At 42.5% G+C, this 19,640-nt stretch overlaps 1 protein-coding gene across 2 annotated transcripts in view; it reads left to right on the forward strand.

Annotated features, from left to right (window-relative positions):
- RCAN2 (regulator of calcineurin 2) overlaps nt 1–17,501 on the forward strand; it is a gene marked incomplete at both ends in the record, with an annotated part of 66,575 nt that extends 49,074 nt beyond the window's left edge. For both annotated transcript variants that reach the window (XM_080616789.1, XM_080616790.1), the window contains 3 exons: nt 6,367–6,540; nt 9,778–9,949; nt 17,341–17,501. In XM_080616789.1, coding sequence (XP_080472915.1) covers nt 6,367–6,540; nt 9,778–9,949; nt 17,341–17,501 — 507 coding nt within the window. The remainder of the gene's footprint in view (nt 1–6,366; nt 6,541–9,777; nt 9,950–17,340) is intronic.
- Between the last annotated feature and the right edge of the window lie 2,139 nt (nt 17,502–19,640).

Here is a 19,640-nt window from a genome sequence, read left to right on the forward strand (position 1 = left end):
TAGGGTTGGAAAGGACCTTAAGATCATCTAGTTCCAACCCCCCTGCCATGGGCAGGGACACCCCACACTAAACCATGTCACCCAAGGCCTCATCCAACTTGGCCTTGAACACCGCCAAGGATGGAGCATTCACAACCTCCCTGGGCAACCCATTCCAGTGCCTCACCACCCTCAGTAAAGAATTTCTTCCTTAGATCCAATCTAAACTTCCCCTGTTTAAGTTTGAACCCGTTACCCCTTGTCCTGTCACTACAGTCCCTGATGAAGAGTCCATGCCCAGCATCCTTGTAGGCCCCCTTCAGATACTGGAAGGCTGCTATGAGGTCTCCACACAGCCTATCATCATAATCCGTTTAAAGTATTTCCTCCCTTTTCAGCACTCCTGGAATGTTAACTGCAAATCAATAGTGCTTTTCCATATGTGCTTCCAAAGTTTCCTATTTCACCTTTTCAGAGGCAGTGAATTTGATCGTTGATTAGGCTGTTGTTTATACTGGCTACTTGCAGGAGGTCTTGCCATTTAAAATATTTTCATGTATGAGTTATATCAAGCTGTTTGCTTGGTTTCTGTGGCTCATGAAAGACGTGTTAAAAGCACTTGATGTGAACCCAATTCTGATTACAAATCAGAGCCCTTTTTCTTTTAATTTTTTATTTCACAGCTACAGAAATGCATACTGCTGTCCTCTAATCTCCCCTTCCTGCCCCTTTCATGAAAGTAGTTACCCTTTTTGCTACTCCTGGGCCAATGGCATTTTGAAATTTTACAGGTTTAATGCTAAATAACCTCAGTTGGAGCCTGAACATTTTAATGGGAAGTCTTTGTTTCATACCAGTGCTGTTGGTTATTGTAATTCAGATAATCCATTTCCCTGCACTTCATCTACTGCTTTTCTTATACTCAGATGTAGCAGGAAACACATCATACCTTACTTACTGTTTCCCAAGGTAAGATCACTTACTTTCACCTCCCATGATACGCTCAGCACTTCTCTAATCATCCTTGAAGTCTTCTTCCATTGCTTTTCCAGCTTACCTCCATCTTCCTTAATCCTGGATGAGAAAAGCTATACACAATACCCAGACCAGATCATTACAATACCCTTCATGTAGCACTGATGCATCCCAATCCTGAAATTACTTCCAGCTGAGGTTTTCTGGGTTTCTGTTGTTTTATTTTTTTTAAATGTTCACTGCTTTAGTAACTCCTTTATCCCCTCTAGATTAACTGATATGTGTGTCTTCCTTACTGAGCTGTTTGTGGACTGTTTTTGTTGCTAGACTCTTTAGTGCTTGGCCTCCAAACATTTTATCAAGCTCCATCTTTCTTCTTGTGCCACATGAGGGATCTACACTATTTCACCAGCCTGGCTATGTGGAAACAGAAAACATTCTGCTCTGAGATATGAGTTTATTTCTTAAAGGCAAATTTGTATGTGGTACAGAGCTAATTTCAAGAAAAACGTATTTCATGGTCTAGTGTGAGGTGTCCCTGCCCATGACAGGGGGGTTGGAACTGGATGATCTCAAGGTCCTTTCCAACCCTAACTATTCTATGATTCTATAACTGTAAATTATGACTCTGTTTCTCTATTGTACACCTCTAGTTCCTTGTATTATCTTCATATAAATGAACAGGAAAAACTAAAATGAGAAAAATGTGTGCTGTATTTAAAATCATAGAATCATAGAATAGTTAGGGTTGGAAAGGACCTTAAGATCATCTAGTTCCAACCCCCCCCTGCCATGGGCAGGGACACCTCACACTGAACCATGTCACCCAAGGCCTCATCCAACCTGGCCTTGAACACCGCCAGGGATGGAGCATTCACAACTTCCCTGGGCAACCCATTCCAGTGCCTCACCACCCTCTCAGTAAAGAATTTCTTCCTTATATCCAATCTAAACTTCCCCTGTTTAAGTTTTAACCCATTACCCCTTGTCCTGTCACTACAGTCCCTAATGAAGAGCTCCTCCCCAGCATCCTTACAGGCCCCCTTCAGATCCTGGAAGGCTGCTCTGAGGTCTCCAGGCAGCCTTGGTTGCAAAACTCTAGGAAAGTTTTAAATCACAGCCATCTCCTAAATCAAATGTGTAACAAGGGTGATAATGAGTGTAAGCACACTGAATAATAAAATGTAATTTGTGTTCTGAGTTATAGGGCTCTAATCCAACCCTCACTTATGTCTGTGGAAAGACTTCTATTGAATTGCATTAGGCCTTGGCTTTTGTCCTGAATTAACACAATACCAGTGGAGCTATTCATGAAAGAAATGTTTGGAAATACATCACAGGAACTTGCTGTGTCAGAACCCAATTCACTTGCTAATTCAGGCAGTCATGTTTTACAATGCTTGATGTGGGGACACTTTGTCATAGTCCCTCCCATCAACTAACCAAATTAAGTCTTCACAAAAAATCGTTTTCCACTGCTGCTGCAATTGGAAGTTTGTTTCTGGATCAATACTCTGATGTTTGAAACCTTCTTTAACTTCTGAGCTGCACCTATTTATGTCAGTTGTTTCCACTTGATTCATGCCGACATAGTCTCCTAGTCTGTACTCTGCAGAATATACTTTGTCTTTATTCTGTGCAGTTCTGTTACTGATGATTGTCCCATCCCCTCTCAGGCTTTGCTTTGTTTTGCTAAATAAGCCAAGCATTTTCATTTCTTATTCAGTAAGTCTTTCATTCCCCGTAGCCTTTATCTGAATCTATTCCTGTTTGGCTTAATCTATCTGGGATACAGGCAACAAAACCTGCATTTTTTAGTAACACGTAATAGTGCTCTATACAACATTGTTAATAGCTTCCTTGCTTTACTGGAAATACTTCTCCAGATACATTCAGTATTTTGTTTGCCTCCTTATGGCTGCATTTCACTGATGACTTTTATCATGTGACTTGACAGAATCTTGGATCCCAGGTGAGCTCCCCTTTAGGAGTACCAATAGGTTTCAGTCTAGGAGTGCATAGCTTTGCTCTTGTACTCTGAAGCTTTTAGCTCATGTCTGTCACACCAGTGCTCATTGCTTCTATGGGTGGTGTTCTGTTTGTCCTTTACATTGGCTGTCATAAATGATAACAGTCAAGCTTGAGCAACCAGCAGCCTCAATTAGTGTGTGCACACTTTGTGCTAATTTTGTTAATGAAAAAATAAAAGAACTTTAGAAACTGCTAGAGGTGGTGAATGATGGGTGATGAGAGCTGACATAAGGTGACAGGGAAGAACTGGGGAAAGGTGCCTGGTGTTAGCAAAGGAATAGCAAGATGGCAAGATGGCTCAGAGCCTATGAGAGAGAAGAGAAAACCTCTGCAGAACTGGTCAACTGAAAACTACTTGCATTTGCCAGAGCATATCAGGTCTCACAGAGACACACTTGGGATGGATGAAGACAGTCCAAAATCCCAGAAATAAATGCCTAACTCATGACTTTCTGCATTTTGACTTTTTAAGAGTAGCAACGCTGCTGCTCAACTTCGGACATTGCTTTATTTTCAAGAGTTTTCTAAGTATTCTGAAAGTTCAGGGACACATTTTCTAGAAGTATTTAAAGAATTGAGAGGATTATGAGTCTTGAATAATTTATCCACAAAACTTGAAAGGGAGAGAATTTTCTTAGGTCTTTAAAATGCGTATGATACATTTTCTTATAGGTTGGAATTAGTCTGAAAGACTTTTATCCAGATAAGTACATTCAGCAGATATTAGAAATCACAGGCAATAGCAATTAAGGCATAAGGCATTTCCTGGGAATTAATATCAAGCTAGGAGGAGTTGGGATGACTCTAAATGCAGCTGAGGGCCATTAATTGCAGTTGATGATTAATGACCTCTGCTGAGGTTATTATTATTATCAGCTGAAAATGGAGAAAAATTCAGATGTATGAATCTTTTTAATGGGAGATGCAGTTTCAGGCAGTGCAGTAGGTGCGTGCCCACTGTAGATAGACTGCCCTGTATTAGTATCAAATAGAGGGCTTGATTTCCCTTCTCCCCACGGCATTTTTAGGAGCATTAATCAAAACTGAATCTCTAAAGCTGTACCAGTATCAAATTGAAAAGTAAGCAGAATAAAGTCCATAGCACTTTAATGTTCTCCCTATGTTACATTTGGTGTCCAGTGTTTAATCAGCTTTATTTAGAGATACTCCCATCTGTCCCTTTCAGTGTCTAATAAAAGTATGTCTCATTATTGTCCAGAAATGTGCCCAAAGCATTCCTTGTGCTCTCACTGTTCTTGGGCCCAAGTTTGAAATCACATCTTCCCTTCTTCTGCATTATGACCCTCACCAAGATCTGCATTCTGGAGTGTCACAAAGAGGGCAGGCACAAAAGACAAGAAAATACCACTGTTTCAATAGAGGGAGAATCTGTTTCCTAAAAAACAGTAAGTCATAATAAATAATTACTTTCCAGTTGCCAGACAAGTCTGTGCATGGTTTCTTCCACGGTTGGTGAAATATTTTTTTATATGATGAATGATTTTATTGTTGACTTGTAGGGAAACTGAGAGCTGGGACTAGGAAATGTTCATGACTAGGAAATGTTCACTTTGCTGCTTATTTTTAGCGTATGTGACTTCTGTTACAATACCTTGAATACCTATCAAGTCCATGATGTTTGTGGGACTACTGCTTGCCGTTATTCCCCTTCCATCAACCACTGAGCTCTCTCTTCTCTTTTTTCTCCTTTTTTCTGTTTATTCCTGTGAAGTATGTCCTGTGGTGAGAGGAAGGGGTGAGTGAGGTTAGGTGAAATGAAAATCATGAGAGCTTAATAAACCACGGGGAGGTTCCTTTGAAACGTAGAAGTTCTTCCCTGTGAGGGTGGTGAGGCCCTGGCACAGGTTGCCCAGAGAAGCTGTGGCTGCCCCATCCCTGGCAGTGTTCAAGGCCAGGTTGGACGGGGCTTGGAGCAACCTGGCCTAGTGGAAGGTCTCCCTGCCCTTGGCAGGGGGTTGGAATTAGATAAGCTTTAAGGTTCCTTCTAACCCAAACTATTCTGTGATTTTTCTAAGAAGGTCTGGATTCTTTGTCTTGCTTTGTATGATCAACAGATGAGAACTTAGGTCTTGATGAGATTACATAAATTGCATTTTCTATTTCATCTTATGCAGCCTTAGCAACTTATCCACTCAAAGAGAAAATAAACTCTTTTCCTGGGTGAGAAGAAAATAAGTTGTATTTTAAAGCTTCCTTGCAGACGTATCAAAGAAAACATCAGGTTGTTGTAATTCTACAAACAGCTGACATAACAGCGCTCAGTGTATGAAATGGTGTGGCAAATCATCTCAAACACTTCGTTTTCAGGATAAAGAACCCTTAAAAGAGCTTTGCTAAGGCTGATTCTCCTTCTTCAAAGACTTTAAGTCTTTGTTACAGTAGTTAAAATGTTAGAACTTTATGTGAGACTCACTGGATGGCAGTCGAAAGTCTGAGTAGACACAAAGGCTCAACTAAATAGTAACTGCTCCCTTTCAGTCTTACCACTTTATGAATCTATGCTTGTGAATGAAGAGACCTGTGCAAGTGTGTCAGAACTGATGTAAAGACTTTGGTTTTATTTGATGATTTGGAACTAGTCCTCTGTGTTTGCATTTTTACAGAGAAATTGCACAGAAGGTCTGATCTTCCAAGGCTGCTAATGAACCTTGAATTTCTGTCGATCTCTAGGTTCACAGATATGGAAAACCTTAAACCTTTCCTTTACAGTATTAAAATATCCACATTTGTGTCATCTGCTTTTGAAAGTGGTTCTACAGCTAAACATTTTGAAGCCTGAAATTTGTCTTTGGGTCAGGTGACTGTTTTCAGTTCCTTAACTTTTTCCATGCTGCTACAGGAACTCTCAATAAATGAGTGTATCTGTGCTAAGTATTTAAATGACAGAAGCATCAAAAAAGCATAACATGCAATACCAACTGACCCTGCTGTGTTGATGTGAATGTAACCCTCAGTTACAATGAGCCTGACTTTGTCTGCTGACACTATTGTAATTCAGCACAGTGCTTGCTTTTGTACAGATGAGACCACAGTTGTCTGGTATTTTCAGTCATGCACCCTTTTCAGCTTTATTCCATAAGCCACTGTTGCAGTTTTGCTCAGCTTCCATGAGTTCAATAGCTTCTGGGTTCTCAATTTGAAGAATCCTTCCCCCAAACATTTTGCAGAGCACTTCCAGACCAGTGCTTTCCTTAGTTTCTTTTCACAGCGCCTTCGTTAGTCTATGGACAGTCATCCCCAAAGGCCACAGGCTGAAACCCCCTGGTTAAACAGTTGTCAGGTTTCAGATGATCCTTTGACACAGACTGATGTGACGGAGCACAGAGGAAATGCTCAGCATTCTTTCTTTTCCATCTGCAGGAGAAATTTGAAGGCTTGTTCCGTGCCTACGATGACTGCGTGACATTCCAGCTGTTCAAAAGCTTCAGGCGTGTGCGGATAAACTTTAGTAGTCCCAAATCAGCTGCTCGTGCCAGAATAGAGCTGCATGAAACACAGTTCAGAGGGAAGAAGTTAAAGTTGTATTTTGCACAGGTAATGAAATCTGGTGTCCACTTCTATATTAGTGCTTTTATAGAAGTATTGAGCAGTAATACTGTATAAAAGTAATAAAGGCTTCTCCCATGTCCAATCTCTCTGCTAAAAGATTTCTCAAATGTCCTTATGTTGCCTGAGCTGTACCTGACCAGTGGGTCTGCAGTAAATTTAAAGGACCACTCAGGACCCAAGTTGCTGATTCAACACACAGAGGATACATGGCTTAGAACTGGTTTTACAAAATTGGGTAATTTCTGTGAGTAACTCTCTACACCATAAAAGAGTGGTAAAGTCTCCTAAGTTCATAAAAAAAAAAAGTAGGGCTGAATTACTTATTTGACTGTATCCCTGAGCCATAGTCAGGCTTCCTCCTCTCCCCCTTTTTGTTTTATTCTTACTGAATACATGTGTGAATTTTCTAAAAGGAATTTGGTAAGTATCAATAAAAGGAAGAACGTACAGGAAAAGCCATACCCCCAACCTGGGGGCATAGGTGATTAAATCCATCTGTTGGAAGGGTCAGTTGAGGATTTGATTCTCCATGGCCAAGGAATAGAGAACCCAGATCTCCCACAGCCTGGGTGAGTACTAGGCCTCATCCAGGACACAGAAAGGTGAGGGAGGCTAAGAACCCAACCACCACCTCTTCTGAATGTATTTCAGTGAATTGCTGTGGCCACTGTGGCTTATGGGATACTCACTAGTGCTCATAAGCAACATAAGTGTGCTCTGAGCTGCTAGATAGGTCCTTCAGAGCTCTGGGTTTAAGAGCAGGCTGATTGGAAGGTATCGGTCAAGCCTAAGAGGCTGTTAAATTTTGAGCTTATGCAGCCTGGTCAGAATAAGAGCTGATTTAAGCCTAGGCAGAAGCAGGACCTCGTGAGGATGGAAAACTACATTGGTGAAAGAAACAAAACAAAACAGTATGTTTAGCAGGTTAGATGAGTTCAGAAGACTTTACAGTTGGCTTTAGGTGTTGAAAAGCTGCCTCAATCCCATTTTAGATGCCTTCATCTCTAGATCTGGCTCTGATTTTTTTTTTCTGAAAGGTTTCAAAAGCTGCTGTTAAGCAGATCTAAGAATCATTTCACTCCAACTGCACAACCAAGAGGTTAATTGAAAACTTGGGTAGCACAAGAAAAACAAAAATGTGCATAACAGTGATTAGTCTCTAAATTGATTTCCCGCAAAGCCCTTCAGGTATCTGTGCTATGCTCTTCGGTATATGCAGTCTTAAAAGAGCTTGTTAGTTGTGCCCAGGGAACGGACATGTGGAAGCAGCACAGTGTTTGGAGCGGTGTGTCTTTACATGGGCCTGAGCCAGTCTGAATAAGCACTTCAAGAACTAGAATTTCTGGGCACCATGGAGTTGAGAGAACCAGACTGGCTCTTTGCAAAACCCATTCTGTTATGGCAGGCTGCTGTCTCAGGCTTGCTGTCATGCAAATGCAGGTTACTGCTTTTGGGCTCAAGGTGGTTGCAAACTTGCTCAGGTATGTGGAACCTTCCTTGATGATGAATGAATGATGGCTTGACTTCGCGAACGAAGATTTTGAAAGGGTTTTACCCACGCTTACTACAAGCACACTGATGACTAAAAAGGCCAATGTGGGATAGGCAAATCCGGTTGCAAAAAGCAGCAGGGCTTTGCAGGTGTGAGTAAACCCTTCGGGCCTGCACAGTGGGTTTTTTAGGTGAGGCACAGCGTGCGCGGAACTGGCCCCACCCTTTACACCTGAGGTTTATCCAACAGGGCCTAGCGAACTTGGACAGTGACAGCAAAGTCCTCAGGTCGTAGGTTTGGTTAGAGTATCCTTCTCTTACATGGATGGCCTTACAGGGCTAAACGAGCTCCATCTGCCCGGGTTTAACGTTAGAGTTGTTCTTCTCCTAGGATGGTTGCCTGAAGGCTAGTGAGCCCATCCTGCCCATGGACACACTTTGTCTGACCCTTCAGTTCAGACCTGTCTGGCATGGGAGACCCTACCGAAGGCATACGCCACCACCAGCATAGCTCTCAACCTCGCAAGGGCACGCAGGCTCTTTCCCAGGAAAAAGCAGTAGCTAAACTACATAATTTAAGATGGAAATGAAATGAGAACAACTAGCTGCAAATGACTAAGAAACGTGATAGATTCCTTTATCACTTCAGCTAAAGAAATCAGATCTTCAGAAATCTTTCTGAAGTTACTTATAAGGCCTTGGTGCAGGAGTTACTGGTTTCTTGTCTAATGTCTCTTTTATTTAGGAATTTAGACCAGTAGATCACAACAATATCTTTTCAGCCTCAAAAATCTCTGAACTAGCAGCTGTGGATACCAGAGCTTTGCATTTATCCTCACAGAACATACACAATAGGCACAAACATTGTAGCTTTGTTCATGTCACAACCCCCCACAGTGCATTTACTGTAGAGGAACCATCTATAGCATTGAAATGAAATTCATCTCCAGACCTTCTCTGCTGAGACTGACACTGAAACCCTGCCTGGGTGGCACTTGGCATTAGAAGTGTCTGATTTGAGTAATCATTCCGTTTACCCATCCCGTGTGGATGAAAAGCTGGACATGAGCTAGCAATGTGCACTCGCAGCCTGGAAAAACCAACTGTACCCTGGGCATCACCAGCAGTGTGACCAGCAGGTTGAGGGAGGGGATTCTCCTGCTCTACTCTGCTCTCGTGAGACCCCACTTGGACTATTGTGTTCAGCTCTGAGGGCCCCAACATAAAGAGGTGGAGCTGTTGGAGAAAGGCCAGAGGAGGCCACAAAGATGCCGTGAGGGCTGGAGCACCTCTGCTGTTGAGACAGGCTGAGAGAGCTGGGCTTGTTCAGCCTGGAGAAGAGAAGGCTCCAGGGAGACCTTAGAACAGCTCCAGTGCCTAAAAGGGCTGACAAGAAATCTGGAGAGGTGCTTTTTACAAGGGCCTGTAAGGACAGGACAAGGGATAAATGGCTTTAAACTGACAGAGGGGAGATTGAGACTATATGTGAGGCAGAAACTGTTTACAATGAGGGTGGTGAGATACTGGCATAGGTTATGCAGAGAGAGGTGGTAGATTCCCCATCCCTGAAAACAGGCAAGGTTAGGTTGGACAAGGCTCTGAGCAACCTGGTCTAGTGGAAGATGTCCCTGCATGGAGGGTTGGATGAGATGACCGTTAAAGGTCCCTTCCAACCCAAGCTATTGTATGATTCTATGCTATACTAAACAGTGTATTTGTTATTCTTTAAAGATTCAGACCTCTGAGACAGATGGAGACAAGCTTCATTTGGCACCACCACAGCCTGCAAAACAGTTTCTCATCTCGCCTCCAGCCTCCCCACCTGTAGGGTGGCAACCAATAGATGATGCAACACCTGTCATCAACTACGACCTCCTTTATGCAGTTTCTAAGCTAGGACCAGGTAAGCATGTGGTTCTTCTGTGAAAATATGTCAGAAAAAGGAGAAGAGAAACAGCAGCGTAGATAATAACTGTAAGGAAGTTGGCGTAAAGCCTGTAAGTGGCATTAAAGCTTTGGATTTAAGCTGATGCATGTCAACTGGTTCTTTGCTTAAGGATGAATTTTACCATATATACATACAGAATTCTGTCTGCAGCTCACGAGTGATGTCTGACTGAATAGCAGATCAAAGCTTCCTTACACATTTTATTGTGCTTGGGTCTGTGCTTAGATGAGGCAACTGATGGTTTAGGTGTGAACTGGACAAATGTTTGTCCATGAACTCGAGTTTTTGCTTTAAATCACATCTGCTCAGTACTGCATTCTGAGGTGCAGAATACCTTATGTAATGTTTAGGCATCACTGCATTTCCACTGGAGTGGAGAATCTCTCACCGAAACATGTGCCAAGAGAGAACTGCCATTCCCCAATTCTGGCAGGGTTGCTGTCCTAGGACTGCCCATTTTCTGTTGTAAACTGTGTGGAGGAGGAGGAATGGTTGGTAAGCTGTAACCTCTGTGAACATAAGATACATGTCAGTGAGTAATGCTGACAGGCTTTCTTCTCTCTTCCTATCTTCACCTGATGCCAGGAAGTGAAGCTAGCTGGGATTTTCAAAACAATGCTTTCCCTTAGAAAATGCTCACTGATGAAAACAAAACTTTTCCTAGGAGAGGATTATTTTTGTTTTAAGGCATCTTTACCAACAGTTTTCTTTCAAAGCTGTTAAAGCACCGTCTTTTAAAATTTTCAGAATGGAAAGGTTCCAGTTTCAGGTCTAAGCAGTATCATTTAGAAACTGGTCTAATTTACATTCATAAACCACAGGGAAAAATAGCTTATTAAATTACTTTCATACTGAAATAAAACACTTCAGATGCAATCTAATAACAATTGGGGGGTGGCTGAGCTAATGAAAATTTATCAGTTTAGTTTTTAAATTCTAGTGGGATGAGGGAATTGTTTTCTCCCCAGTTGAACCAAACATGCTGCTTGCTTGTTCTGAGAGTAGCTTCCAACTGCAAACATCTTATCACTAGGGCCTTTGTGTAGCTGTACCAGAGTAACCCAGAGCTGAGGTGCAGGATTACCTCACATCTTTTTCACATGGGATCTCTCACAGGGGGAAAATACATTATCAGGAGAACATCAGAGATTCCTGTGGCTTATTCCCCTTCAGCAGGACAGCTCATAGAAAAAGGCTGTCAGGCGTAACACTTCATACTGTATTGCGTATTATTATTTCCAGAATTGATACTTTGCTTCTAAACTGCTGAATAAAAGAAAAACAAAAGCCTCCTTTTTGTTTTTTGGGTTTTTTTCCTTTGATGCAGCACTGTTATAAATGGAAACACGTAAACGAATTCCCGAGCTGGCTGGGTAATAAATCAATTCCTGTTCTGGAGCAGTGGAATGTGAAATATCACTCATTGTCCCACACTCTGGGACAGCTTTGCGTGAAGGTCATATTCACCCGTAGTTAAGGAGCCTGCAGGGAGCAATATGAAAAGTCATGGTGTGCTCTCGTCTTTCTATTTTTAGCACTTGTTAGAGGGATCAATTTTAGTTAACTGCAGTGCTGGGTTTAAAATAGTGTTGCAGTTCTCAGTTGTGCATTTACTATGTTTAGCATTCCATTGAAAACAAATCCACCAAACCTCATTTCTCAGTAGGAAATCAGTAAAACACAGTGCTGTACATCAACTGTTGGCCTCAGCTATGTTAGATCTTTTATTTTCATTCAAGAAACACAATTAAAACATGTAACTATGGTTAACAGCTATGAAACAATGCTCACTGACTCTGAATGTTGGAGCCTGACTTCTATGTCTTTAACATGTGACGATATCCGAGTACCAGAAAAACTCATTTAAGCATGTAAATAGTGAACAGTTTCTTTCTGTCTCCTCAATACAAGATGGCTTTTACTGACCTACTTCACTGGCAATGTGAGATACACCACTTGGACACAGACCCATGCTACTTTCACCTTCCATGTGTACAGGTCATCTCCTCTCTGTCCTGGGCACAAAGTCTGGGACATTGGCTTTGGACTAAAGTGAATAGACTGGTAGCTAGTTAACAGATTTGCTATGTGTTGTCTTTTTCCTTGTGGCTTACAGCAGTGGCTGTCTGGCATCTCAGAGGTCTAATGGAAAAGATTTCTTTTTGCTGTGCACAAAGGGAAGCTGGCTTGTGGTCCTTCAACATTAAATTAAGATCAATGAGGGTGCATTTACTTCTTAGGGAGGATCATGGCATATTTAATAAAGTTTCTGGTTGATTGATGTATATTGTCTCTCTCTGCAGATGCAGAAATTGAGCTTTAAATGAGGCATGAACATAATGCTGTAGACCAGTCAGAGCCAGGAACTGTGCCTTTGCCTGGTTCTGACCACCAGCCTAGAATTTTTCCAATATATTGCAAATAAAGAAGCGTGATGTTAATCTCTCTGATGAAAAACACTTCCACTGTCAAGAGAACTTCCGCTATCTTGTCAAAGATACAAAGGCATTGCACTAACTGGGGTGGTAGTTTGGCTGTTTGTCTACCAGGCTCAGATACTATCTCTGCCTGGCCTGGCTGTCACCTAAGTATTTAGAATAGTTAGAATCATAGAATAGTTAGGGTTGGAAAGGACCTTAAGATCATCTAGTTCCAACCCCCCTGCCATTTCCTACAGGAATGCTTGCAACCTGTCAAGCTGTTGCCTAGTCTAAGCCCTCATGTCTTTTCCATAATGTTTTATAAGGTCTTAGTTTCATCCTGCTGAGAAATACAGGAAATAATTTCATATGAGAAATGTTTGTAAGGGGGATACAGGGGGAATGTCCAGGTCTAGGCTGTGTGTAAACAGCAGAGCTATTCATAGCAAGAAAATGCAGCTATGTTCGCTCTGTCATTTGTTTGTGCAGCAGTTTATGAACCATGCTCATGGCACAAGAATGAGCCTCTCCTTTTCTGGAAAGCAGTCCTACCTTCTCCCTATCCACTTCCTAACCTGCATATTTCTTTCCTTTTACCCCCACTGCCTCTTTCAAACCTGTCACCCCAATTTCTTCTGCACTGTACAGTAACACACTATACAGTAACACACTCACACACTGTGGGTCAGGGTTCTGAGGACTCACCTGCTCCATGTGCTCCCCAGTGTGATTTTGCCCTCTGTCAGTTAACACTCGTCCCTACGATTTCAGGCATGTTTGAAAACCATTGCGGGCTGGGCACCATCTCCAGTAGTCCCTATAGACAAGTTTGTACCAGTTTCAGTTCTCTCCATGTTTCCCACTCTGTCATCAGCATTCCAGCAGGCTTTGCACCTCCTAAATGGCCTCAGGCTACACTCCAGGTCATGTAAAGCACATTTTTTTTACCCTATGAAAGCACCATTCCAAAGTATTGCACATGATGGCTCTTGCGTCCACAGTGGTACCTCTGGGTACGCAGAGGAGACCCTGCAGCAGGCTGTGTCACTTGGGCTGCTGGGTCTGCGAATGATCAGTGGTCAGAGGAGGGGTTGGGTCAGGGCTTCATTGTTGTCTTTGAGCAATTAAGATGTGGCTGTTCCTGCCATGGTCCTGCTGGCTTCCTTGAGGAGGATGCTTAGTTCTTGCCCCTGGGTTTGGTTCACCCTTTCATGGAGAAAAGGAAAACAGGGAAGAACAGGATCATACCCAGAAAATGCCACACACAGGGATTTCAAACTGTTCTCGCATGGCAAGTTTTCCATGTCCAGGTGTTGTCAAACCCTCCTGTTTGTTCTCACTGATTCAGAGGAAATGCTAAATACCTCACATGGCTTCCAGAGAAGATTAAAGGGGTTGGAGGGGCAGGCAGATGAGTGATAGATAACATTTTCCATCTCTGTCCTTCCTCTCCCCTCTGTTCTGTGGCTGCTTCTGCACTTCCTTCCCCTTGCCAGGGGCAGGGTGCAGGAGAGCTGCTGGGTGTAGAAAGCTTTCCCTCTGCCTTCTGCTGGCCAGGAGAGGAGGGTGCCCTTCTGCAATATCAGCAATGGGCCTCCAGAAAGCAACTCCTCTATTTTGTGTATGGCAGATCCGTGCAGCAGAGATTTTACATGGGATGGGTTCTCCTTGGCATAAACATGCACACAAAGGACCAACATTATTTGCACCATATTATTTGTAAAGCACTTGGGTTAAGAGACTATAAGTCGAAGGTCTTTTTATAATGGTAGTGACATAGGGAAGATGGAATGGACAGCTCTGAACCCATTAACCTTTGATCATGAGTCAGAATCAGGGATGAGGTAACTGCGCAGTATCATTACCATTTCTTCATTATTAATTAAATATATGAACATCCTTTTTGCTGGACGAAAGTGCCTCATTAGATGAGAGATGCACCATCAACAAAAGGTCGCAGTACTGATCCAGAAAGGGACAGAAAATCACATACCATTATTTCTAATTCTGCAATACCCTACACTGCTTTTGTGCTGTTCTTGTGGTCATCTGTGTTGTGTCACTTGAGGCTGTAGGTTTGCTTGCGGTTAGCGTGGCCACAAAAGGTAGTGCCAAGTGACACAAAAGCAGCTAGGCCCATTGCTGAATGGTGAAACTTCAAATTCCTGGGGTTTTTTTCTTATCAAATAAAGAAAGGAACATCACTGCTATTTTCAGAGGTTTGTTAGCAACATTTTCTGACAAACCTCTATGGTGGAGGTGCTGCAGCTTAGTTCTTCTCTGTATTGTAATCCAAACGCAGAGTTAAAATGTTTGAGCATAAATTGGGTGATATTTTTCTGAGTAAATTTATGTGAGTTTCCATTGTTACCTCAGCTTACATGATTATTTAAATAATCTTATCTATACTAACTCAACCTGCTACTCTCAGCTTGGGACAACCTAGGGCTTGTAACTATATCTCAGTTGCAGCGATTCAACCATTACTCCAGTAGCTTAACTGCTGTGGAATTAGTTCTTTTCTTATGCTGAAGGCATTAAGAAGAAAGAAAAAAACACGGCAAAAAGCAGAAGGGAAGGTGTAATCTGCCTGTACCTAATGGATTTTTATTTTGTACTTATTACCCTATTATTTTTCCCCAAACAATGGTTACCTTTAGGAACAAGGTACAGCTGTGTAGTAGTCCCTTAGTTACTGTTCTTAGCTCAGCCATAAAAATGTGTTCTGCAGTTTGAGCTACAGTTCTGCAAGCATGAATAATTGGGAGTATAGAATTGAGTCTACAGCTCATTTATGCTCAGAAATAATTGTGTGCCTTAAAACCCTAATTTATGGGAGCATTGCATTTTGATTTGCAAAGTGACATTAATTGCTATTGCAGTTACTTGTGCCAGAGGCATCTGAATATTTTTCCTTGTGTCTGTACTTATTTCCACTGCTCTTTTTCAGCAGAAAGAGCCCTTCTGGGAAGGATTTGAACAGTAAAAGAATGTGGCATTTGAACTGGGATTATTACCTTTTAAGAGGGCAGTGAATCTGATTTACTTCTCGGTGCTGGTGTATCAGCAAAGGGCCCGGCGCTGCGTGCGCGCAGCACTGCAGAGCTGCTTGTAGCTGACAGTGACCAATGTAGCCTTCAGTGCTGGTTGGCAGCATTGACGTCAGCCCAGAGCTGAGAAATTAGCTGAAGCCCGCAGGGAAAACAGGCAAAGAAAAACCGTATAATTTCTCAATGCAGCACAACCAAGCTATTCCTCTTTTTATATTTCAGCCTATCAGCAAGACCTGTAATGCTTTGCTCAATTTGGATTCAGAGGAAAGGTAGCCAAAAATAGAGCAGTTAAATGTCAACATTAATGGTATCACAGCAGTAAAATATTTCTCACAGCAAGATGCCTGACTTCCAGCTATTATTCACTAGTTTGCCTCCTATTTTTTAGGCAAAAATGCAGCATGTCCTCTAATCATAAGCCGCCTGGTCGTATCTGGACCAAGAATTTGTCAGCACAAACAGCATGTGAGCACAGTCCCATAACTGCATGTGCTAATGAGGGGACAAACCTGCAACCTCTTCTTCACAGCAATTACTCTGCCACAAAGTTGATAATAAATAGAAACCCAGATTAACAACACCAGCAAACTACAAGTGCTTTGGGGTAGAGCAGCCATTTCATTTTCATAGTGCAACACCTAGCGCTGCCAGGCTCTGCCCGTGATGCAGGCATTTAGGAGCTGCTGCACCACAAATTCAGGCCAGCTCAGTATATTGGGACCTCACATTCCCCATTTCAGAGTATTTTGCAGGCAAAAAGCAGTGGTTCTGGAGCGGTCTTATGGAAAAAAATCCAAGCTATGAGGTGTGCATATGGTCACTGTAAGCCTGTTTTAATGTAACTTGTGGGTCTTGGGAGATAAGAGCGATGACAAGGGGGACAGGGCATTATCTCAAATGGTTTCTAGTTTTTAGTGCAGTGAATGGTGTTTGTCACTTCTGAAAGACCAAGTCATGCTGTCAGACATGTCACCATTAGGACATTTTCCTTACAGTCTTAAATTAATTCCTTGCAATCTAATAACCAATACCTACTTAGATCCTGTGTATAGTCCAAAACAGAATGCAGTGCCAACAGACTGAATGCAGGACTGAAAGTCCTATGTCTGATCCTGGTTTTCCTTTGTGGACTCCTGCAGGTAACCACCAAAGCCACCCTTATCTTCCTTGCAGGTGTACTGTGTGCAGACTTAAATAGGAAATGTAGTTAGCAAATCTAATGTACTGTTTTAATTGTTTCGCCTGCTAGTGAGCATTTATAGCCTGTACTCTGTAACCTCATCTGCAGAGACAGAATTTGTTACAGCTGCGGCTAAAGAGCTTTGGACTTCAAAATCCATCTAAAGCAGATATGCGTATTTTTGTATTTCTGGAGCAATTGGACCAAGTGTTGATGTCTCTCTGGAGGTGACAAGTTGCAGAATCTAGGGGGCTTCAAATGGGACTGGAGCCAACAATAGAAAAGGACAGCCCCAACCCAACATGTGTGACATGACTTCAAGACCAGATGTGTGAGGGGTTGGACTCCAGTCCCTCTTCTTAAGCATGAACTTCCATGTTCTCTCTCCTCTTTGTCCTTCCCCCACTGATGCTATGGGCCACTGACATTGGTGCAAAACACCAATCAGGGTATAGACATCAGGGTATTTTATTATGCCTTGTAGACCAATGATCATGCCCCACCCAGGGCATCAATCAGTTGTGACAGCTAATGCAGTTTAGCCATGTTTGCCCTCACTTATATTTAAGAGCAGCACAAGCTCATCTGCCGCATCCAGGTGCAGGAGTATTCTGCAGTCCAAGAGCGCCATGGCCTGTGCTGCTATGTGGACTGTTGTTGTCTTTTGATCTAACTGTTTTCCTCTGCTTCCAGGAGAGAAGTATGAGCTGCATGCAGGAACGGAGTCCACTCCCAGTGTGGTAGTGCATGTCTGTGACAGCGACATGGAAGAAGATGAGGACCCAAAGAATTCTCCAAAGCCAAAAATCATTCAAACCCGACGCCCTGGTCTGCCACCTCCTGTATCTAACTGAGCCTCTCCGGCAGAAGCAGCACTTCTCTCCTCCAGCACAGCTCTCGGTTTTTGTTTGCTTTGTTTTGCTGAAAGGCAGCCATCGCCTTTTGAGTTCCAGGACACTACTCATTGAAACCCCTTCACAGTAATCAAGCCTATGTAATCAAAGGGCTAGGGAAAAGATCTTTGTATATGTAATCATATCACACACCAACGGATAGGTTTTTCTGGAAAGGACAAAACAAGGCTGAAGAGCCAAGGGAGGGTTTTGGTCTGAGGATTTTTTCACAGCTCTAATTTGCATGCTGAAACACCACTACCAGAGAGATTGTTCAGGTTGGCAATTAGGCTGATACCAGGCTTGATATTCAAACTCCCAGAATACTTGCTACTGCCCTTTACTGAGCAGCCAGCTTCTCTGACCCTCCCAGCTCCCCTGCAGACCTTAGTCTTTCCTTTTTCCATTTAATTCTTTTTGTTAAGGGGGGGTATGTGTGTTGTTTTTAATCTGTTAGCAGCTTGGTGGCCTTCTCGCCCCCTGGAGTTTTCTGTAAGGAATACTACCTTTGCAGCATTTTTAGGAGCAGCAGAGAAACACCGTCTCCCACTGGTAGAGCTCACTGGTCCTTAATGGTGGCAGGGATGTGAGACAGAGCTCTCTGGGCTGAGGGGAGAGACTGCAGCTTGCTGGAGGGTCCAGTGTCCTTCTCTTAAAGAGGAGCGATCCAAAAATACCAACAGGGATAGTTGTTCTATCTTCCATAAAGATATGAGTGGTACTTCTCTCTGAGGTTGAGGAAGAAAGAGAAGTTAACTGATGGCTCTCTGTCATAGCTGTAAGTTCTAGTAATGATACAGGCTGAATGCTTTCCTAGTGGTGTGTTGAGTAGCCCTGAAACTGTTAATAATTACTCCCACATCTCTGATACTCAGATCTCTTACTTCCCACTTGTGTGCTTTAAAGCCCTTTTTGAGCTGTATGCAGTTTGGGTTTGTGGAGGTGAGGAGATGTTTGTTGGTGTTTGTTGATTTCTTTTTTCTCTTTTTTTTTAGGCCAAAGAAAACAGGACCATAATTACACACTTGAAATTAGACTGCATGCAACTGAATCCCCTTTTTTCACTCCCTCCTGCATGTTTCTTTCACTTGCAGTGTATACTGGGTTACAAGAACTGTCCTGTGTTTTCATCATGGCTGGCAGATACTGGATTCCCTGACAGACCTTCCATGATGATTACTTTTTTTATGCACACTTGTCATTTTGAGAACATATTTTCTAGACATTTGAGCTCAGATTTTGCATATATTTAAGCATGCGCTTAATTTATGCACATGAGTAGTTCCACTGAAATTAATACTGCAGAAAACTGAGCATATGTGTAAGATACAGTGGGATTTTAAAGCTAATTTAATTGCAGCTGTACTCCCAAAAGTGACTATAATGGCACAGTGAGGGTCCACGGTTCAAATGCATCCTGGAAGCTCGCTCTAGGATCTGAAAAGTCAGCTCACATTCTGTAATCAAGATTTTTGTCCTAAAAACTAATGATCTGGTCTCTGAGGAAGGGTTCCATTCCACCTTTAATTAGCAGTGAGGCTATGGGCTTCAGCACAGTGAAGCCCCGCTTGCTGGAGCATCCATCTGCTCTGCAGTACTCCCAGGAAGAAAAGCAGGTTGCTCTGTCAGTGAAGAGTGGAGATGCCATTCTCAGCATGCATGGTGAGAATGTTCTGAGACCTTCCTAAGGACTCATCATCCTCATACGCTTCATTCTCTGACTACCAAACCCTCCTAATATTCCTGTTGAGATGTAGTGCTTTCCTTAGCATGTATCTACAATGCGATACTTGTTACTGCATTATGGACCTTGTTGTGCATGTGTTACACTAACAGAAGCACATTCTTACAGCAGAAACTGAACAAAAATTGAGGCTTTACTATCCTCATGATATCTGTGTAAACTTGTCTTAAAGTAACTCCTTAGAGGTTTCACTTCAGTTACTTTCTCAGTGATGCATTTGGAAGTGGTTTCAATAAATAAATTGGCACTTGCTGCCCTGGGACTATAACCTGGTGTTCCTCTTGAAAACACCATCAGAGGCCACCTGCAAGATTTCAGGAGTTAACACCACTGTCTTTTTTGAGAACATACACAAT

Source organism: Psittacula echo, assembly GCF_963264785.1.
Source record: "Psittacula echo genome assembly, chromosome: 4".
Taxonomy (NCBI): Eukaryota; Metazoa; Chordata; class Aves; order Psittaciformes; family Psittacidae; genus Psittacula; species Psittacula echo.